This window comes from Cetorhinus maximus, chromosome 17 (genome assembly GCF_964194155.1).
Source record: "Cetorhinus maximus chromosome 17, sCetMax3.hap1.1, whole genome shotgun sequence".
NCBI lineage: Eukaryota > Metazoa > Chordata > Chondrichthyes > Lamniformes > Cetorhinidae > Cetorhinus > Cetorhinus maximus.
Window position 1 is genome coordinate 57,287,648 of NC_135895.1, and position 23,488 is coordinate 57,311,135.

The window sequence follows — 23,488 nt, forward strand, 5'->3', positions numbered from 1 at the left end:
GACTAAAAGTGAGCCAGACTCACAATCTCCCCTCCCTCTCGCTCACTTGTGCGTGCACACCGCACGCGCGCGCACACACACTAACACCCATCTCTCTCTCTCACACAGACATGCACATGCCCCACTCCACACACACACATATACACACACATTCACCCCTCTTGCGCACGCGCACACACTCACTCACTTTCTATCTCACACAAACATATGTACACGCAGACAATCACACCGCTCTCTCAAGCACAGACACTCATCCTCTCTCTCACACAGACACACTCGCTCATCACATACACACATTTGCATCTCGCATTCACCTCTCTCTCTCTCTCTCTCTCTCTCTCACACACACACATACACGCATACTCACCCACCCACCCCATCTCTCATTCCCTGACACACACTCACACACACTCCTCACTCATGCACACATACACCTCTCACACTCTCTCACTCACTCACTCCCCAACTCTCCGACACACACCCACCCACCCACACCTCTCTCTCTTTCACACCCGCCTGCCCACCAACCCACGCAGTCGCCCCTCGTGCCCTCCCGCCCTTTCGCTCTCTCTCTCTCTCACACACGCCCGCCACTCCGCCCCTCTCTTCGCCCGCCACACTGCCCCTCTCTCTCTCACGCCCGCCCCTCTGCCCCTCTCTCACGCCTGCCCGCCCCCTGCCTCTCTCTCTCTCCCCCCCTCCCTCTCTCCCCCCTCCCTCTCTCTCCCCCCTCCCTCTCTCTCCCCCCTCCCCCCTCTCTCCCCCCTCCCCCTCTCTCCCCCCTCCCCCCCTCTCCCCCCCTCCCCCTCCTCCCCCCTCCCCCCCTCTCTCCCCCCTCCCCCCCTCTCTCCCCCCTCCCCCCTCCTCCCCCCTCCCCCCCTCTCTCCCCCCTCCCCCCTCTCTCCCCCCTCCCCCCCTCTCTCCCCCCTCCCCCCTCTCTCTCCCCCTCCCCCCCTCTCTCTCCCCCCTCCCCCCCTCCCCCCCTCTCTCTCCCCCCTCCCCCCTCCCCCCCTTCTCTCTCCCCCTCCCCCCCTCTCTCTCCCCCCTCCCCCCCTCTCTCTCCCCCTCCCCCCCTCTCTCTCCCCCCCTCCCCCCCTCTCTCCCCCCTCCCCCCCTCTCTCTCCCCCCTCCCCCCTCTCTCTCCCCCCTACCCCCCCTCTCTCTCCCCCCCCCCCCCTCTCTCTCCCCCTCCCCCCCTCTCTCCTTCCCCCCTCCCCCCCTCTCTCTCCCCCCACCCCCCCTCTCCTCCTCCCCCCTACCCCCCCTCTCTCTCCCCCCTACCCCCCTCTCTCTCCCCCCTACCCCCCCTCTCTCTCCCCCCTACCCCCCCTCTCTCTCCCCCCTACCCCCCTCTCTCTCCCCCCTACCCCCCTCTCTCTCCCCCTACCCCCCCTCTCTCTCCCCCCTACCCCCCCTCTCTCTCCCCCCTACCCCCCCTCTCTCTCCCCCCTACCCCCCCTCTCTCTCCCCCCTACCACCCCTCTCTCTCCCCCCTACCCCCCCTCTCTCTCCCCCCTACCCCCCCTCTCTCTCCCCCCTACCCCCCCTCTCTCTCCCCCCTACCCCCCCTCTCTCTCCCCCCTACCCCCCCTCTCTCTCCCCCCTACCCCCCTCTCTCTCCCCCCTACCCCCCTCCTCTCCTCCCCCCTACCCCCCCTCTCTCTCCCCCCTACCCCCCCTCTCTCTCCCCCTACCCCCCTCTCTCTCCCCCCTACCCCCCCTCTCTCTCCCCCCTACCCCCCCTCTCTCTCCCCCCTACCCCCCCTCTCTCTCCCCCTACCCCCCCTCTCTCTCCCCCCTACCCCCCCTCTCTCTCCCCCCTACCCCCCCTCTCTCTCCCCCCTACCCCCCCTCTCTCTCCCCCCTACCCCCCCTCTCTCTCCCCCCTACCCCCCCTCTCTCTCCCCCTACCCCCCTCTCTCTCCCCCCTACCCCCCCTCTCTCTCCCCCCTACCCCCCCTCTCTCTCCCCCCTACCCCCCCTCTCTCTCCCCCCTACCCCCCTCTCTCTCCCCCCTACCCCCCCTCTCTCTCCCCCCTACCCCCCCTCTCTCTCCCCCCTACCCCCCCTCTCTCTCCCCCCTACCCACCCTCTCTCTCCCCCCTACCCCCCCTCTCCTCTCCCCCCTACCCCCCACTCTCTCCCCCCTACCCCCCCTCTCTCTCCCCCCTACCCCCCCTCTCTCTCCCCCCTACCCCCCTCTCTCTCCCCCCTACCCCCCCTCTCTCTCCCCCCTACCCCCCCTCTCTCCCCCCTACCCCCCCTCTCTCTCCCCCCTACCCCCCCTCTCTCTCCCCCCTACCCCCCCTCTCTCTCCCCCTACCCCCCCTCTCTCTCCCCCCTACCCCCCCTCTCTCTCCCCCCTACCCCCCCTCTCTCTCCCCCTACCCCCCCTCTCTCTCCCCCCTACCCCCCCCTCTCTCTCCCCCTACCCCCCCTCTCTCTCCCCCCTACCCCCCCTCTCTCTCCCCCTACCCCCCCTCTCTCTCCCCCCTACCCCCCCTCTCTCTCCCCCTACCCCCCCTCTCTCTCCCCCCTACCCCCCTCTCTCTCCCCCCTACCCCCCCTCTCTCTCCCCCCTACCCCCCCTCTCTCTCCCCCCTACCCCCCCTCTCTCTCCCCCCTACCCCCCCTCTCTCTCCCCCTACCCCCCCTCTCTCTCCCCCCTACCCCCCCTCTCTCTCCCCCCTACCCCCCCTCTCTCTCCCCCCTACCCCCCCTCTCTCTCCCCCCTACCCCCCCTCTCTCTCCCCCCTACCCCCCCTCTCTCTCCCCCCTACCCCCCCTCTCTCTCCCCCCTACCCCCCCTCTCTCTCCCCCTACCCCCCTCTCTCTCCCCCTACCCCCCCTCTCTCTCCCCCCTACCCCCCTCTCTCTCCCCCTACCCCCCCTCTCTCTCCCCCCTACCCCCCCTCTCTCTCCCCCCTACCCCCCCTCTCTCCCCCCCTACCCCCCCTCTCTCTCCCCCCTACCCCCCCTCTCTCTCCCCCTCCCCCCCCTCTCTCTCCCCCCTCCCCCCCCCCCCTCTCTCCCCCCTCCCCCCCCTCTCTCCCCCTCCCCCCCCTCTCTCCCCCTCCCCCCCTCTCTCCCCCTCCCCCCCCCCTCTCTCCCCCTCCCCCCCCCTCTCTCCCCCTCCCTCCCTCCTCTTTCGCTCTCCCCCTCCCTCCCTCCCTCTTTCGCGCGCACACACGCCTTGCGCACAGAGTCAGCCCTCCCGCTCACACACACATGCACTCACCCCTCCCCCGTGCACACACGCACTGATGCCGTCAGATGCGCACACTCATCGCTCTCTCTCTCTCTCTCTCTCTCTTACACATACATGCACATGCACACTAGTGAACCTATCAGGAGCAAACAAAGGACCAGAATGGCCTGTGATTGTGGAGGAGCAGCCCCTTGTAGAAGCCTTCAAACTCACTGACCTGACTTAATGGCATTTTGAACAATGGCTCTGAGGGCCACATGGAGAGGCTTTGCAGACCAGAGTGCGGGCGGTGGCTTGGACAAGCCTGCCTTTGGATTTTAAAATATTTAACCCAACTAATGGCTAAAGAAATGCTTTTATTCATCATAATGTTGCTCATCTTTTCTGTATTCTAGCAAAGTATTTATTAAATACCTCCATTTTTGAAGAAAATTGAAGTACCTCTTTGGGGTTCTACCAGGTTTTTTGCAATATTTTACTAATGTACTTGCAAGTTAGGTCCCTTTAATATTTTTTGAGAAGTTTTCTGTATCATTTCTAAAAAATCAATACCACTGTTATACAAAAATGTTTTTGCATAAATATTATACTCCTATTTTCTCTCTCAATTGTTTGCTGGTCCTGGTTAGATTTATTTTTCCAGTTCTCCCTGTCCCACTCTTCCGGTTTAAATACCTCTTTCTACACTTTCCCTTTGCCCAACACAGCATATAAATTTATATTCAGTGGATATTTAACTGGTCTATACAACTTGTCTGCCTGACTTGCAGTTCAGGCGTTATAGTTGGTATCATCACTTCAGAACAGTTTTCTTTATCTGAATTTATATTATTTACATAGAACCTAATGACACCTGCTGGAATATTCAGGTGCGACTGTCAAGTAAGAACAGATTTAGACTCACTTTTAGTGCCTTCCACCATTATGATGCTTGCTGACACACTCTCTCTAGGCTGCCTTTTGAAGAGTGGTCACTTGTGCAAGCTGCTGATACTTGTAGAACTCTATAGCATCGAGTCAATGCATTCGAGTGAATATTGTAGAATTTTTGGGGAAAATTACTTCTTCATAGTGTTGATCTTATAAATTTTAACATATAATTGGTTTTTAGAGGAAAATTTAAAATGCTATTTTACAAAATGCTGTTAAGTTTAAGCACCGTTCACAAACATTTGCACAAACATCTAATCACAGGGCTTCTGAAAACAATATTAGTCATTGTAGTTTCACCCATTTTACAGTAGCTATTCTTGAGTGAGATTTGAGTGGCACAAAAAGTGGAACAGAATTCTCACCTTGCAAGAAGTGACTCTCAGTTAAATTTGGAAATGGAAAATTTATTGGAAAAATATATCTATGTTAAAGTTGTGCTAAACTTGAATTTTTGAATGCCGTTACTTTCATATAAGGAAGTATTATGTAAGCAACAAGTTGCATTTTTATGGTGTCATTCATGTAGTAAAATGCTCAAAGGACTTTACAGGAGCATAATCAGACAAAAATTCAAGACAAGGAACCAACATTAGGACAGGTGCTTGGTGAAGTAGGTAGTTTTTAAGGAGGTGTGAGAAGCAGAAAGGCTTAGGGAAGACATTTCAGAGCTTAGGGCCTAGTAGACAGTTTAAAGCATGACAACCAGAGCTCTGAATCGCTTCTCAGCCTTTTGACTAAGATCAAGTGTAGTCGTGAAGCGATGGCTATAACCAGTCGAGCCCCATACCACGGGGTACCTAACACCGTCCGGGTGACGGTGAAAGACAGCGAAGGAGGAGCACCCATAGATCGGGCCTTCTTCATCAAGCGTATCCTGTTGAAGGCGTGTGAATTTGAAGCGGAGGAGATCTACTCCCTGCAAGACTTCCCCAGCGCTGGATGTTTCGATTTGACTTTCAAGCGTGTGGCAGCTTGCGTCAAGTTCCTGAAGGTGTTTGAGGAGAAGAGAGACCAGCCGGAGATGAAGATCCTGATGGTGGAGCCGCTCTTTGCTCTGCCGTTGCAACGGGACCGTGTGGTGACTGTGCATCTCTACAACCCCTAGATCCCTGTCACCGACGTGTTCACCTTCCTCACCAGGTAAGTCGACAAGGTTGGGAGCTGCACTGAGGTTAGAGACGCCTTCGGGATTTGGACATGCAAACGCCAGGTTAAGGTCATGCTCAAGACCGATGGTAAGGGAGCCATCTTCCACCCTCCTTCCAGCTTCGTTATTGGGGGAAGCCATGGCTACCTTGTCTACGCTGGGCAGCCCAAGCTTTGTCGCTCATGTGGCAAGTTTGGTCATGTGGCGGCCAACTGCAGCGCCGCTCTCTGCAAGAACTGCAAACAGGAAGGGCACCAGACAAAGGACTGCAAACAGACTAAGTGCTGCAACCTGTGTGGTGAGGCAGGTCACCTCTACAGGAACTGCCCCAAACGCTGCCTCACTTTTATGCACAGGCAGCCAAAGCCAACGAGGTGGAAGCAGAAGAAAAGCTTTGTGTCACTACTACCAAGGACACTTGCAACACTCCAACCACCATGGCCCCCAGTGAGAACAACGGGATAAAGGAGGACACAGAGAGAGACAAGGTGGAGGAAAAGATTGAGGCAGCAGACAGCCAATCAACAGCACTGCCCCCTGAACCTCCCACTCCTCAGGAGAGCGAATCAATGGACGAGGAGGAAGCAGCGGAAAATCAGCAGGGGGAGTGGCAGCTGGTGAAGAGCCAAAAGGAAGAAGGGGCTAAGAAGGGACCAAGCCACTTCCCAGACAAGTGGCAAGAGGCGCCTCCCATCCGACACGGATGACAAGGGCAGCTGTTCTTTGGACGAAGAAGGGAAAGGGCGGCATCTACAGAAGAAGCAGCAAAGCTCTAGGGAGTTGGAGGACGAGACACCCCAGCTCCAGAACATTGGAGACAATGAGGAGACCAGCGCACCCCAACTTTGCCCACAACTCGAAGAGGCCAGTGCACCCCAGCCCCAGGAATCTGGGAGCAGTGAAGCGCTCAGTGCACCCCAGCTCCGGGAAGCTGGGAGCAGCAACGCCCCAGAGGGGGAGAGGATTGGAGAAGCTTCTCCAACAGAAGACATTTCAAATCCTGCACGAACCCCCAGATGCCACCTGAGCAGAACATTGCCAATGGGGAGGTTCAGGACAGTTTCCTCAGCCCATCCAAAGTGAGGCAATTTGTGAACACTATGGGTATGCAGGAGCAGACCAAAGGTCTGGAACTCTCAGAGACAACAGGTTTGGTAAGAGACTAAATGCTTTAAAATGGGTGTAAAGATTGTATCCATAAATGTGCGTAGCATTAAATCTACTACGCGATGTGTTGCAATCTTGGACTACCTTGCCAAGGTCAAAGCTGACCTGTTGTTTCTGCAGGAGTGTGCGATACCGCACCTCAGCTCCTACAGGCAATGGTCACGATGGTGGTCCCATGGGCCATCGATCTGGTCAGGAGGAAACGACTCTCGCTCCTCCGGCCTGGGTATTCTGCTGCGGGGAGGCAACTTCACCGTCTCCGAGGTTAAGGAAGTGGTGGGTGGGCGCCTCCTCGTAGCAGACGTAATGTACAAGATGTAATGTACAAGAATGCTCCACTCCGGTTAATTAACGTGTACGCCCTGGCACAAAAGGGCGAGCGGCTGGCGGTTTTTCAGCAGCTCCCACTGCTACTGGCGACCTCCAGGCCAGTCATTCTGGCGGTGACTTCAACTGCATCATCGATGCAGCTGGACGATCCAGCAGGGCCGACAGCAGATTGGACGCTACATCCAGATCCCTGATGGAAACAGTTAAGGATGCCAAGCTGCACAATGTCTTCAGCAACCCTGCAGACGGAGCGCAGCGTAGATACACCTGGTCACAGCCAGACGGGTCCATCCGTTCCAGGATAGACTTCCTGTTTGTGTCCCGTGCGTTCGCAGTCAGATCCACCGACGTCAAGCCGGTGTTCTTCTCTGACCATTGCCTCCTACTGGCTGACTGTCACTTAGAGGTAGACCAGAGGGTGGGCAGGGGGGCATGGAAGCTAAACGCGCAACTGCTGACCCCAGAGAACATTGAGGAGCTCAAGAGGGATTACCAAGGTTGGAGAACCGTGAAACCCCTCTTTGAGTCCCTGACACACTGGTGGGAAGCGGTCAAGGGAAACATCAAGAGGTTTTTCATCCTCAAAGGTGCCCAGAAAGCTAGAAAGGAACAGAGGGAAATGTCCTGACTCCAGAAAAACATGCAGAATCTGCTCCGGCTGTAGTCGATGGGGGTCGATGTCAAGGAGGAACTCCAAGAGGTAAAGAGCCAGCAAGCCTCGCTCTTTGCCTCGGAGGCCTCCAAGATCATCTTCCGGTCCAGAGTCCGCTCCATGGAACAGGATGAGACGTGCTCACGTTTCCTCTTCCAAAGAGAGCTCTGTAATCAGCCTGAAGGAAGAAGACGGCTCAGTAAAGTCATCGCAGTTTGACATTTTGAGGATCAGCAAATCCTTTTATGCCGGATTGTATGACGTGAAGCCCACAGACAGCATGGCCTCCCAGTCCTTCCTATCCTCTATCACGGAGGTCTTAGACGACAGTACACGGGAGAGCCTGGACAAACCGCTAACTCCTAACGAACTGGCTAAGGTCCTTGAGTCCTTCGAGAAGAGTAAAACTCCCAGAAACGATAGCTTGCCGGCGGAGTTGTATTTGGCTCTGTGGGACTTGATCGGCCCAGACCTGCTAGAAGTGTACAAGAGTATGCTTCTGGCCGGCAGCATGTCAGAATCCATGAGGAAAGGCATCATCACCCTCGTCTACGAGCACAGGGGGGAAAGGGAGGAAATTAGAAATTGGCGACCCATTTCACTGTTGAATGTGGACTATAAGATTCTGTCCAAGGTCATCGCCAATCGGGCCAAGTCCGCTCTGGAATTGGTGATCCACCCTGACCAGACCTGCACTATGCCGGGCAGGAAGATCTCTGACAGCCTCGCGCTGCTCAGGGATACAATTACCTATGTGCAGGACAGGGGTGTGGACACCTGCCTCATCAGCCTGGATCAGGAGAAGGCCTTTGACAGAATATCGCACACCTACATGGTGGATGTGCTCTCCAAAATGGGGTTTGGGGAGGGAATTCGCAATTGGATCCAACTACTCTACACTAACATCAGTAGCGCAGTCTCAATCAATGGGTGGGAATCAGATAGCTTTCCTATTAAATCTGGAGTCAGGCAGGGCTGCCCTCTCTCCCCTGTCCTTTTTGTGTGTTGCATAGAACCCTTTGCTGAGTCCATCAGGAAGGATCTGGGCATAAGAGGAGTAACAATCCCAGGCAGTGGAGGCACTCAGGTCAAAGCCTCCCTGTACATGGACGATGTCACCGTCTTCTGCTCGGATCCGCTGTCGGTGCGCAGACTGATCCACATCTGTGACCAGTTCGAAGTGGCCTCGGGAGCCAAGGTAAATCATGGGAAGAGCGAGGCCATGTTCTTTGGGAACTGGGCTGACCGATCCTTTGTCCTCTTCACTGTCAGGGCTGACGGCCTGAAGGTGCTGGGGATATGGTTCGGAGGGACCGGGGCATGTGTTAGAAACTGGAAGGAGCGAGTGTCTATGGTGAAAAGAAAACTGGGCATGTGGGAGCAATGCTCCCTCTCCATTGCGGGTAAGAACCTGGTCATCAGGTGTGAGGCAATCTCGTTGTTGCTGTACGTGGCGCAGGTCTGGCCCATTCCAGACTCCTGCGCGATAGCGATCACCCGAGCCATCTTTGGCTTTATCTGGAGGTCGAAAATGGATCGTGTCCGCAGGGATGCGATGTACAAGCCTCTAGATAAAGGGGGAAAAAATGTGCCCAACATCGCCCTCAAAATGATGGCCACATTTGTGTGCGGCTGCATCAAGCTGTGCGTAGTCCCTCGGTACGCAAACACCAAGTGTCACTACATGCTGAGGTTCTACCTGTCCCTGGTGTTGCGAAGGATGGGTCTGGCCACGCTGCCATGGAACGCTCCAAGTAGTTGGACCGTGCGGTACCACCTGTCCCTGGTGGAAAAAATTATGCAGAGAAACACCTTTGACCACCAGTCCATCAGGCAGTGGTCGGCACGTAACGTCTTAGAGGCCCTGCGGGAAAAGGAGAGGGTGGATCCAGTGGGATGGTTCCCCGAGCAGACTGTCAAAGCCATTTGGCAGAATGCCTCATCGCCAGAACTTTCCAACAAGCACCAAGACGTAGCTTGGCTGGCGGTGAGAAAGGCCCTCCCCATCAGATCCTTCCTACAGGCCAGGAGTCTCACCCCCTCTGCACGTTGCCCTCGAGGTGGCTGTGGTGGGGACAAGACCGTTGTTCACCTCCTTGTGGATTGTACCTTTGCAAAGAAGGTCTGGAGAGAGATGCAGTGGTTTCTGTCGAGGTTCATCCTGAGCAGTTCTGTGACACAGGACTCTGCTCTACGGGCTGTTCCCAGGGACACACACCGAGACAAACATCAACTGCAGCTGGAGGATCATCAACTCGGTGAAAGACGCTCTTTGGTCTGCCCGAAACTTGTTGGTCTTCCAGCACAAAGAGTTGTCCCCGACCGAGTGTTGCAGACTGGCACATTCCAAACTCCAGGACTACGTGCTGAGGGACGCACTAAAGCTTGGGGCAGCTGCTGCAAACGCGCAATGGGGAAAGGTCGCTGTCTAAGACCTTTCTGCCACAGTGCACCGAAGGGCAGGGAACTGTTGAGAGCCCCTCGGGCTGTACAGCTCAAAATGAATGTCTGCATTGAATACTAATTGTATTATAATTATATTGGAGCACCTCAGAGTGCAACAGGATGTATGTTGATAACTCCAATACCATTGTCTGATTGTCTGCATTGACCATATTGAAATGATTGTAATGTTCATTGATTGTATTGATGCACCTTGTGATCTATGTGTAAAAGTTGAATCTGATTGTACTTTTGTGATTGTGATTTTGAAATGTTTTGGAATGTTCTTCCAGATATTTTGTGAATAAAGTATATTTTTCCAAAAAGAAATGACAACCAGAGCTCTGAAGAAGGGTATACGGACTCTAAACGTTAACTTTGTTTTCCCCGCTCCACAAATGCTGTCAGACCTGCTGAGTTTTTCCAGCATTTTCTGTTTTTATTTAAGTTAGGGTTTAGTTATTAGTATTCATGTTCTTTGATTTTTGTTGAATAAAATTCTTTTGGTTTACACTGTGAACCTTGTAGCTTCATTCTTTTAGTAAATACCTGGGTTTTAGGATTACCAAACAAAAAAATAATAAAAATGTTACTTCTCTATTGAGATCACAACAGGGGTTACAGAGATCAGGAGGGGCGAGGTCGTGGAGAAATTTGAACATGAGGATGACAATTTTAAAATTGTGACATTCAGCGACCAGGGATCAAGACAGTATAGATCAGCGAGCGTTAGGATACACGCAGCAGAGTTTTGAATGAACTCATTTCTGGATGGTGCAAGATGGGAAACAGTCCAGGAAGGCATTGGAATAGTTGTGTCTGGCTTGGGTTCCAGCAGTAGATTAGCTGATGAAGAGTGGGGCTGCGTGGAACCCAGAGAATTGGGTCACAGAATAGCATACCCATCTACTTTAAATATGCCCTCAGTTTTCAAAAGAAATTAGGTGCATTTGTTTTCCAAGATGAATTTGGCCTATTAAAATGAATACTCTATGCAGTGTTTCTGCGTAATTCCTTCTCCTTTACCCAGTGTTCGACATAGGAGTCAGTTGAGTGTAACTTAAACAACATTTGTTTGCCACCATAGTTTAAGTGAGTTGGCTGATTTATTGAAAAGGTCAAATATGCTGACAAGTAGGAATCACATAGTGAAACCCAAAGCTTGCATTATTTCTTCTTCTTCAAACTTCTCTATGCTAAGGAGATGCATATATGTGTCTAAATTCTGGACATATTTTAATAGAAGACACTCTACCTTACTTGAATGATGGTATTACCCTTCTAAGATATTGCAAATTTAAAGTTACTGTTTCCTGGTGGTTGTTTTTGTGGTTTCTGATGCATGTAAAGATAGTAAGAGATTCAAATGCAAAGTTTCACTTGTCACACCTTTTCCATTGCATTATTATGGAAAATAGATCAATGTAATTGAATGTTCAGAATTAGATTCTATTGTAATTGTCATTTGACAAACCCTCTCTCTCTATTTTAATGCAGTACCCCAGAGTGTATGGCGAATAAACGTGGACCCCCCGGAGGAATCCCATTTGAATGTCTCCTTTAGTGCAAATGACCGATGGTGGGATCAGACAGACTTAACAAAACTTATACTGGCATCTAACAAACTGAAGTGCTTATCGGAGGATCTTCAGCTCCTGCCAGCCCTCACAGTGCTTGATGTAAATAGAAGTTACTATAATTGTGCATTGAAAATCAGTTTAACATATTTGTATCAGAATAGAAAACAGTGTATACAGAATACACTGATGTATATTTAACTCTTATCTGGAAAAATTAATCTTCGTATTCCTATTATAATTTTGCATTGTCCTTCTATTTCCAACACTAGAGTGGTTATTTTTTCTAAGTTAATTTTGAGCTGCAATTATCTTACTATATTCAAACCAACATTAATTGTGAGGGGGCATGGGAAAAACATTTCTCCTCGTTTTCAGGATGATCCGCCAGAATGTTTGAATGATAAAGGAAAGAAACATAGCCTGGATAGTTATAACATTCCATTCGCCAGACAGTTTGCTGGGAGGATGGCAACATCAATTAAGTTGGGCACTTAAGCATGGACAGAACAATGTGTCAGTTTTGAATAGTATTTACCTTCTTTAAAACTAGCTTGAGAGAAATAATTTAATACAGCAAAAAAAATGCATAATACTCCATTTCAAAATCTGTAATAATTTAGCAGTTTCCACAAAACATTTACACAAAAAACCCTGTTGCAGCTAAGTAGTCCCTTTTCCTGCAAGTAGGAACAGAGAAGACCAATGTTCAATTTAAAGTGTGAATCCCTGTACTGGGACAGCTGTACTATTTTCTCGGGGTGGGATGGTGGTGAGGGGACAAATCAATTAGCACTTAATCACAAGGCAGTAAGAGTACACAATTAAGTGCATGCTGATTAAATCTTTGATTCTTGATTCTTTTAAAGAGTTTCCATCTATTCATTGAAACCATTGCAGTACATACTGATTAACATTTCTATCAGATAGCAACCTCAGACAAAAGACTCACTAAAACTTTGTGCTTTTCCCATTAGAATGTATGGAGAAATGATTTCTGAGTGTATGCCTTTCTTAAATAAGAATTCCTTTAAACTGGACTCCATTAATAAGTATGTGCTTTTATCAATCACTTTGCTGAATTATAGTATTGGCTAAATCAAACCTCTAGGAAAAATGTATTTCTCAATCAGACACCTTGATTGCTTAACTAAAAGATATTATACCATGGTTGCATTCAAGAGAATAATGTACTGTATGGGTCAAGTTACTGACTTAAATAATGTTTCCAGGTCCATGATAATCAGCTGAGTTCCCTTCCTTGTGCAATTGGGCAGCTGCTGAATCTCCAGAAGCTCAATATCAGGTACTGCAAGTGTTAATTGATTTATTTTTTGAGATTAAGTATGATTTATCTATTTCATAACAACCAAATGGTATTCCTTTAAGAGTCAAACTGCATCAATCAGGAACAGAATAATTTTTAAGAACAAGTGACGTCTATTAGGCCCAATAAGCCTGCCTCTTTCATTAATCAACTCCATCCACCTACATTCTCACTATCTCTTCATTCTTCTGTCCCCGGAACACATCTAATTATGTCTTGAACACACTTACGCCGTTCACTTCTGTAGCCTTTTCCGTATAACTTAGGTTACAAGTTTATTACAAGCCCCACCTTACTTCCTTTTTTGATAATACCATAGAACCATAGGAAAGTTATGGCACAGAAAGAGGCCAGTCAGCCCATCGCGTCTGTGCCAGCCAAAAAATAAAATCTAGTTGCCCATTCTACTCCCACCTTCCAGCACCCGGTCCATAGCCTTGCAGGTTACAGCACTTTAGGTGCAGATCCAGGTACCTTTTAAATGAGTTGAGGGTTTCTGCCTCCACCACCAAACCAGGCAGCGAATTCCAAACACCCACCACCCTCTGGGTGAAGAGGTTTTTCCTTATGTCCCCTCTAATCCTTCTACCCATCACCTTAAATCTGTCCCCCAGGTAATTGATCTCTCTGCTAGTGGAAACAGGGTATCTCTGTTTACTCTAACTAGGCCCCTCAAAATCCTGTACACCTCAGTTCCAAGGAAAACAACCCCAACCTATCCAATCTTGCCTCATAGCTCCAATTTTCAAACCCTGGCAACACTCTTGTAAATCTCCTCTGTACTCTTTCCAGAGCAATTATGTCCTTCCTGTAATGTGATGACCAGAACTGTACACAAAATTTCAGCTGTGGCCTAACCAGTGTTTTATACAGTTCTATCATTACATCCCTGTTTTTGTATTCTATACCTCGTCCAATAAAGGAAAGCATTCCATGTGCTTTCTTTACCGCACTATCCTGCCACCTTCAGGGACCTGTGGACATGCACTCCAAGATATCTCACTTCCTGTACCACTCCCAGTATCATCTCATTTATTGAGTATTCCTAGCTTTGTTTGCCCTTCCCAAATGCATCACCTCACACTTGTCTGGATTGAATTCCATCTGCCACTTTTCTGCCCAAACAAGCCACTGATATAATTCTGGAGATAACAGCTATGCTTTTCACCATCAACTACATGGCCAATTTTAGTGTCATCTGCAAATTCCCCAATCATTCCACCAACATTTAAGTGCAAGTCATTAATATATACAACAAACAGCAAGGGACCCTACACTGAGCCCTGTGTTTTCCATTCACAAAAGCATCCACCAACCATTACCTTTATTTATTTGTTTGTTTGTTTATTTGTTTATTTTTATTATTCATTCAAGGGATGTGGGCTTCGTTGGCTGGGCCAGCATTTTATTGCCCATCCCTAGTCGCCCTTGAGAAGGTGGTGCGTTCTTGAACCACTGCAGCCCATGTGGTGTAGGCACACCCACAGTGCTGTTAGGAAGGGAGTTCCAGGATTTTGACCCAACAACAGTGAAGGAAAGGCGATATATTTCCCAGTCAGGATGATGAGTGACTTGGAAGGGAACTTCCAAGTGGTGGTGTTCCAATCTATCTGCTGCCCTTCTTCTAGATGGTACTGGTTGTGAGTTTGGAAAGTGCTGTCTAAAGATCCTTGGTGAATTCCTGCAGTGCATCTTGTAGATGGTGCACACTACTGCTACTGTATGTCAGTGGTGGAGGGAGTGAATGTTTATGGATATAGTGCCAATGAAGCAGGCTGCTTTGTCCTGGATGGTGTCAAGCTTCTTGAGTGTTGTTGGAGCTGCACTCATGCAGGCAAGTGCAGAGTATTCCATCACACTCCTAACCTGTGCCTTGTAGATAGTGGACAAACTTTGGGGAGTCAGGAGGTGAGTTACTTGTCGTACGATTCCTGGCCTCTGACCTGCTCTTGTTGCCACAATATTTATATAGCTATTCCATTTCAGATTCAGGTCAATGGTAACCCCCAAGATGTTGATAATGGGGAATTCAGTGATGATAATGCCGTTGGACATCAAGGGGTGATGGTTAGATTCTCTCTTGTTGGAGATGGTCATTGCCTGACACTCGTGTGACGCCAGTGTTACTTGCCACTTGTCAGTCCAAGCCTGGATATTGTCCAGGTCTTGCTGCATTTGGACATGGACTGCTTCAGTATCTGAGGAGTTGCGAATGGCGCTGAACATTGTGTAGTCATCAGCAAACATCCCCACTTCTGACCTTATGATGGAAGGAAGGTCGTTGATGAAGCAGCTGAAGATGTTTGGGCTGAGGACATTACCCTGATGAACTCCTGCAGTGATGTCCTGAAACTGAAGTGGCTGACCTCCAACAACCACAACCATCTTCCTTTGTGCTAGGTATGACTCCAACCAGCGGAGAGCTTTCTCCCTGATTCCCATTGACTCCAATCTTGCTAGGGCTCCTTGATACCACACTCGCTTATTTGCGGCCTTGATTTCAAGGGCAGTTAGTTGCTCTGACCTGAACTCGGGAGTTCAGCTCTTTTGTCCATGTTTGAACCAAGGCTGTAATGAGGTCAGGAGCTGAGTGGTCCTGGCGGAACCCAAACTGGATGTCAGTGAGCAGCTTATTGCTAAGTAAATTCCACTGAATAGCACTGCTGGTGACCCCTTCTATTACTTTACTGATGATCAAGAGTAGACTGATGGAGCAATAATTGGCTGAGTTGGATTTGTCCTGCTTTTTGTGGACATACCTGGGCAATTTTCCACATAGTCGGGTAGATACCAGTGTTGTAGCTGTACTGGAATAGCTTGGCTAAGGGTGCGGCAAATTCTGGAACACAAGTCTTCAGTCCTTTGTCAGAATATTGTCAGAGCCCATTGCCTTTGCAGTATCCAGTGCCTTCAGCCGTTTCTTGATATCATGTGGAGTGAAGCGAATTGGCTGAAGATTGGTATCTGTGATGCTGAGGAACTCTGGAGGAGGCCGAGATGAATCCTCCACTCAGCACTTCTGGCAGAAGGTTGTAGCAAATGCTTCAGCCTTTTCTTTTGCTCTGATGTGCTGGGCTCCTCTATCATTCAGTGTGGGGATATTTGTGGAGCCTCCTCCTCCAGTGAGTTGTTTAATTGTCCACCACCTTTCACGACTGGATGGGGCAGGCCTGCAGAACTTAGATCTGACCCGTTGGTTGTGGGATAGCTTAACTCTGTCTATCACTTGCTCCTTATGCTGTTTGGCACGCAAGTAGTCCTGTGTTACAGCTTCACCAGGTTGACACCTCATTTTAGGTATGCCTGGTGCTGCTCCTGGCATGCCCTCCTGCACTCTTCATTGAACTAGAGTTGATTCCCTGGCTTGATGGTAATTGCAGAGTGGGGGATATGCCAGGCCATGAGGTTACAGATTGTGTTTGGATACAATTTTGCTGCTGCTGATGGCCCACAGCACCTCATGGATGCCCAGCCTTGAGTTGCAAATCTGTTTGAAATCTATCCAATTTAACATGGCGGTAGTGCCACACAACACAATGGAGGGTATCCTCATTGTGAAGGCAGGATTTCACCTCCACAGCCACTGTTGGAGATGTGCAGTGGTTACTCCTACAGATATACCGTCGTGGTCTGATCAGGTAGGTTGGTGAGGATGAGTTCAAGTATGTTTTTCCTCCTTGTTGGTTCCCTCACCACCTGCCGCAGCTATGTTATTTGGGACTCGGCCAGCTCTGTCAGTAGTGGAGCTACCGAGCCACATTTGGTGATGGACACTGAAGTCCCCCACCCAGAGTACATTCTGCACCTTTGCCACTTTCAGTGCTTCCTTCAAGTGGTGTTCAACATGGAGGAGCACTGGTTCATCAGCTGAGGGAGGGAGGTACATGGTAATCAGCAGGAGGTTTCCTTGCCCATGTTTGACCGGGTGCCATGAGACTTTATGGGGTCCGGAGTCGATTTTTGAGGACTCCCAGGTCAACTCCCTCCCTCCTGTATACCACTGTGCTGCCACCTCTGCTGAGTATGTCCTGTCTCACCGGCAGGACAAACCCAGGGATGGTGGTGGTGGAGTTTGGGACATTATCTGTAAGATATTTTTCTGTGAGGATGACTATGTCAGGCTGTTGCTTGACTAGTCTGTGAGACAGCTCTACCAATTTTGGCACTAGTGTTAGCAGTTTGATACAACTGAGTGGCTTGCCAAGCCATTTCACAGGGCATTTAAGTGGTTCTGGAGTCACATGTGTGCCAGACTAGGTAAGGACGACAAATTTCCTTCCCTAAAGGGCGCTCAATATGCTTATTGTATTGTATTAGTTTCATGGTCATCATTGGACTTTTAATTCTAGATTTTTGTCAGATTCAAATTCCACCGTCTGTCATGGCGAGATTCGAACCTTGAGCATTACCCTGGGTCTCTACTAGTTACTAATAGATTACTAGTCCAGTGACAATATCACTATACATCACCAACTCTCCCCCCACCCCCAACCCCTCCCCTTTCCTGTCACTGAGCCAATTTTGGATCCAACTCGCCACATTCCCTGTATCCCTTGGGCTTTTACTTTTCTGAGCAGTCTGCCATGTAGGACCTTGTCAAATGCCTTACTAAAATCTATGTAGACAACATCCATTGCACTACCCTCATCAATCCTCCTTGTTACCCACTCAAAAAATTCGATTAAATTAGCAAGACACAACCTTCCCCTCAAAACCATGCTGACTATCCCTGATTAGCCCCTTCCTTTCTGAATGGCAGTTTATCAATCCATCCTGCCCTGGTAATTAGCCCACCTTCAAGGGTGTAAGTCCCTCCAGTACATCTTCTCTCAATATGCTTATTGTATTTAATATTTCTTACTCCTCCTTAACGAGAACATCTGAATCACCCCTGTCCTTAGTAAAGACAAAGTACTCATTGAGAACCCTGCCCACATCTTCAGCATCAGCGCACAAGTTACCATTCTTATGGACTGAGATGGGAGGAGTGCGCAGTTAATTCTAGCCCCACTTCTCCACAAGTTGTAACAATAGTTTCAATGTTTAATTCACCCACAAAACTGGCCAATTGTTTACCTTTGATACTGCTATTCCTAGCATAAAAAGAACTCTAACCAGGCTTCTTTCAGTAAACACAAAAACAAATTGATTTTTTATAAAATAAACTACTTTTAAAAAAAACAAGTTAATAAACTGGTTAACACAAAAGTTGTAGTTTGTGTAACGATTTTCCCCTTTTTAAAAAAAAACAGATATTCAAACCCCCATACACTCGCAGACAAACACAAAACAGGACAAAACAAACACAGGCTCCTGCAGAGACTGGAGGATGGGAACGATTCTTTGAAAAGTATAAAATTCAGAAAGATCTTTACGCTGTTGATAGAATAGGATTTTGGTCACAATCGGTCTGGAAGCTCTATTTAGATAGATTTTCTTGTAAAACTGTCCTTGATGACTCTTACTTATCACAACTTTGCAGACTTGAAAAAAACAGATGATTTATTCCTTTGAGATGTTTCTGAGGAAAGTTTAACTCACTCTCATATAACATAAAGGTGAGTCAGAGAGAGGGAAAGAGTCTTCCCCTTGCAGCTTGCTTCTAAGGCACACCACACTCACTCTGCCTGAGAGTTTTAGAGGCTAAGATGTCAAAGAATACTTCTTAGGCCAGGTGTTTTTAACCAAAGAGCAAGAGTCTTTAGCCTGACAACAGCAGTTCTTTGTTAACTTAAATACATAAGTATCTCTTCCCTCACGAGGTGTTCCCTCCTGGATATCTATCTTGACCCGTAGTTCCTTGATGAATGGCATATTCACAGCCCCAAAATAATATTGCAAACTTTTAATAATAACTCAGGAGGAAGAATGTCCAAAATTCAATGCCCTTCAAATTTTCCAGAACCAAGTTCCTCACACCATATACATCTCTTGATAAGCCCTACCCTTTCCTTAGTTATTCTCTTGCTCTTAATGTACTGGTAGAATATCTTTTGATTTTTGTTTTCTTTGATTTTACCTGCCAATACTTTTTCATATCCTCTGTTTGCTTTCCTAATTACCTTTTTTATTTCATCCCCGTCCCTTCTATATTCCCCTAGGCTTTCTACAGTATTAAGTTTTTTGTGATGTCATAGCTTTTTTTTTCTGCTTTATCTTATCTTGTATGCTTCTAGATAACCACATGGTTCAGGATGTGCACTCGACAGGTACGAGCAGCCCTGCCATGCCTCAAATTATTTAGTTACTGCACCAAAATTGGAATTCAAGTAAACACAATAAAATGTTAATTAACTCTCACTCTTTCTCATATCGGACTTTTTTTTAAAGCCCTGACTTTCTATGGAAACTCTCGCTCTGTCCTCGTGCCAGTTAATTTTTAAATCCCTGACTCTCGCTGGAACACCCGCTCTGTCTTTGTGCTGGCTTCTTTTCAAAGCTCCTATCCTGGCTGGAACTCTTGCTCTGTCCTCGTGCCGGTTATTTTTCTTCTAAATCCCCAACTCTAGCTGAAACTCTTGCTGTGTCCTCGCGCTGGTTTATTTCAAATCCCCCACAGAAAATTCTAATTTGCTGTCCATGGCCATTTTTTCCTCCTTGTATTTACCATTTTAAATGTGTTCCCACTTTTAATCTATATATTGTGCTAGTTAAAATGATCAATATAATGAATAATTTACTTAAATTTTGTCTTTTCTGTTCATAATCGTGCAAGCATCAGTTAGATTACCTGTTGTAAGTATAGTTCAGCTTTCTTAACATTTTCTCACGTTTTAAAAACTCAGTGGCTGAAATTGTCTTTGTAGCTTGTCTCTGTACCCTTTCATTGACGATAATGACCCGAACTTCGTGGTTGTGATGACAGCGAAACTGTTAGCATTTGCTGTCATTACAACTGTGAAACTGATGGTGCCTTTGGAGTCTGCACTTATGCAGAAATCTGGAAGTTGTTGCTGGTGATTCCCTGCTCCTGCATTGCGTGCGCTATCCAAAGCCCTCCAGATGAAATCTTCTGAATTGATGTGAACTTCCACTATTATGCTATTAGACTTGCTGTAAAAATCGCCTTGTTGAAGGAGGTGCAACTTGCTTTTTAAACAGTGAAATAAGTTCATAATTACTAATGAACAAATTCTCTGGCCCTGGAAAAACTTGTGGAATGTTGAAATTCTCTATCTCTTTTATTTACTCATATGATGTAGGTGTCGCTGGCTAGACCAGAATTTATTGCACATCCCTAATTGCCCTTGAGATGGTGATGGTGAGCTGCCTTCTTAAACCGCTAAGGTCCATGTGGTGTAGTTACACTCACAGTGCTGTTAGGGAGGGAGTTCCAGGATTTTGACCCAGCGACAGTGAAGGAACAGCGATATATTTCCAAGTCAGGATGGTGAGTGGCTTAGACGGGAACTTCCAGGTGGTGGTGTTCCCATATATCTGCTGCCCTTGTCTTTCTAGATGGTAGTGGTTTTGCATTTCGAAAGTGCTGTCTAAGGAGGATTGGTGAGTTCCTGCAGTGCATCTTGTAGATGGTGCCATTGTGCATCTTCCTTTCTGCTAGGTATGACTCCAACCAGTGGAGAGCTTTCCCCCTGATTCCCATTGACTCCAGTTTTTCTAGGGCTCCTTGATGCCATACTCGGTCAAATGCTGCCTTGATGTCAAGGGCAGTCACCTCACCTCTGGAGTTCCGTTCTCTTGTCCATATTTGACCCAAGGTTGTAATGAGGTCAGGAGCTGAGTGACCCTGGCGGAACCCAAACTGAGCTTCAGTGAGCAGGTTATTGCTAAGAAAGTGCTGCTTGATGGCACTGTTGATGATCCCTTCCATCACTTTGCTGATGATCAAGAGTAGACTGATGGGACGGTAATTGGCTGGGTTGGATTTGTCCTGCCTTTTGTGTGCAGGACATACCTGGGCAATTTTCCACATTGCCGGGTATATCCCAGTGTTATAGCTGTACTGGAACAGTTTGGCTATGGGCACGGCAAGTTCTGGAGCACAAGTCTTCAGTACTATTGCCGGAATATTGTCAGGGCCCACAGCCTTTGCAGTATCCAATATCCTCAGCCGTTTCTTGATATCGTGTGGAGTGAATCAATTTATCTGAAGGCTGGCATCTGTGATGCTGGAGATCTCGGGAGGAGGCCGAGATGGATCATCCACTTGGCACTTCTGGCTGAAGATTGTTGCAAGTGCTTCAGCTTTATCTTTTGCATTGATGTGCTGGGCTCCCCCATCATTGAGGATGGGGATGTTTGTGGAGTTTCCTCCTCCAGTAAGTTGTTCACCACTGTTCACGACTGGGTGTGACAGGACCGCAGAGCTTAGATCTGATCCGTTGGTGTGGGAATCACTTATCTCTGTCTCTCGCTTGTTGCTTTATGCTGTTTGGCACGCAAGCAGTCCTGTGTTGTAGCTTTACCAGGTTGGCACCTCATTTTTAGGTACGCCTGATGCTGCTCCTGGCATGCCCTCCTGCACTCTTCATTAAACAGGTTGATTCCCTGGCTTGGTGGTAATGGCAGTGTGGCTGAATATGCTGGGCCATGAGGTTACAGATTGTGGTTGAGCACAATTCTGCTGTTACTGATGGCCCACAGTGCCTCATGGTTGCCCAGTCTCGAGTTGCTAGATCTGTTTAAAACCTATCTCACTTAACATGGTGGTAGTGCCACACAACATGATGGAGGCTATCATCAATGTGAAGTCAGGACTTCATCTGCACACAGAGATGGCCACTCCTACTGACATGGTCATGGACAGATGCATCTGCAGCAGGCAGATAAAGAAATAGTCAGCAACATAAGTAACAAAGTAAATGTTGTGCCATTGGGAGAAATAAGAATAGCATTTCAAAGTATATAATAAAGTAAGAAAGCTAGTTTAAAAACAACAACAAAGGAATTTTGGAACAAATCCAGAGTGAGCATAAAGCTGATTCTGGCAAAGTGGGATCTCAACTCTACCTCAGGCTTTCAATTAACTTTTTAATGAATTGAATAAAAATCACTAAAAACGCATTTTGAATAAAATATTTTTTAAGGAAAAATCTACCGCCTGTTGTCAAACTCAAAACCATGATCCTAGGATTAAGAATCCCATTATCTATCAACTCAGCTAGCCAGGCATGGAGGAACTTCCTGCACACCGCCTTTCAAACTTGTTGACTGACTTTATAAAGCTTTGCATACTCCACTGTTAGATAAATGAGCTGTCTATGTATTAGTTCAGTGTTCGTAAAGCGGTAAAAGCAATTGTTATTCTTTCACACTCATTATCAATTCTATAACTCAGAGAATTTCAGAGATAACATGGACATGTAATTTTGCTGTTAAGGCAGAAAAAAAACTTTTTAACCAGAATATCCAATAAATCAAGAAAAAATTTGTTTAAAACCTGATAGTTTACATTTGCGTGGTTAAAGTTTCAGTGTTAAACTGGCACCTTAGTGGGACAAACTGCGCAAGCCCTGGTGGCCACAGGTTGGCACCTCATTTTTAGGTACGCCTTTGTGGACAGCTTTCTTCATGGTTAGCAGAGCGTGTTGTCCATTTGCCACTGACTATGCTGCACCCAGTGATCTAAGTTGGGACTGACCAACATTTTATACAGCAACAACACAAGCTCATTTGCTTTATTTTTTGACCTGCTGCTAAGGGCTAACCAGAACTTTGTTTTATTGCAACAAAGCAGTATGTTGACTTTTCAAGAATAAGTTAAATGACAATTTCCTTAGCAGTACATGTGACTTTTTCATTTAAAACTTAATCCCTCTTTTGATTCCTTATTCCTATACTAATTATTTTGCACTGATTCACATTGTTCCAATTATCTAAAATTTGTAGATCATTTTAATTCTAGCTCACATTTTTCACTAATTCTATCAAAGATACAAAATCTAAATAGTTACTTTTAAACAATCACTTACAAACAGGTTTACTTTTCAACGTTTCAACGATTTCTCCATGAGCTCAATATTTCTTGAGCACAATTGTGTTTGCAAATTTAGTGATTTCAGACAGTTGGGACAGGACTTATTATTCCAACCTCTCACTGTGTTGAGAACAGCAGCCTGACATCAATTTTAGCTGAATTGACCAATTAGTGCCAGAGGGTGTGCTAATCATCTAATTAAGGACAATGGGCGGGCTCTTGAAACTGGAAAGTCAATTGGAGGTAAGGGAGAGGGAGATCGCCTCCATCATGAGGCACCCTCTCAGCACTTATAAAACATCTAAACTAAAAAATGGCTGCAGCTGCAGGACACCATTGTGGAGGGAGAGTCTCTGCACAGAGTGCCCTGCGACTGCAGCTGTGGCCATTGCACGGAGGTAGGTAGGTGGGTGGGTGGGTGGGTGGGTGGGTGGGTGGGGGGGGGGCGGAATTCCAGTTAGCCTCTGATCAATGGCCGTAATAGTCTCTTAATTAATTAACTAAAGCTACCCCACCCCATTGTGGCCAGATAGCTGTTCCACCCCCAACCCAGTCTTCTCAAACGGCTTGGGGTTGGGATGGTGCTGGGAAATTAGCATGCCCACTGGCAACATGAAATTACGCACCTGCACACTTATGTTTCTGCCCCTTCAGCCTCCAAAAATCCTGCCCTTGGCATCAAATGTATTCAACTTATCTTGCAACCAAAGTTTACAGGTATTTGCATTTGGTGCTGGTTTTGGCTGTTGGAATCTTGCTTGCCTGGAA

General features: G+C 48.0%; 1 protein-coding gene across 1 annotated transcript in view; it reads left to right on the plus strand.

Moving 5' to 3' along the window:
* The window catches only part of lrrc40 (leucine rich repeat containing 40), an 87,585-nt gene that overhangs the window by 4,165 nt on the left and 59,932 nt on the right, over positions 1–23,488 (plus strand). Inside the window, exons 2-3 of the mRNA XM_078561255.1 lie at positions 11,377–11,558; positions 12,689–12,762. Coding sequence (XP_078417381.1) covers positions 11,377–11,558; positions 12,689–12,762 — 256 coding nt within the window. The remainder of the gene's footprint in view (positions 1–11,376; positions 11,559–12,688; positions 12,763–23,488) is intronic.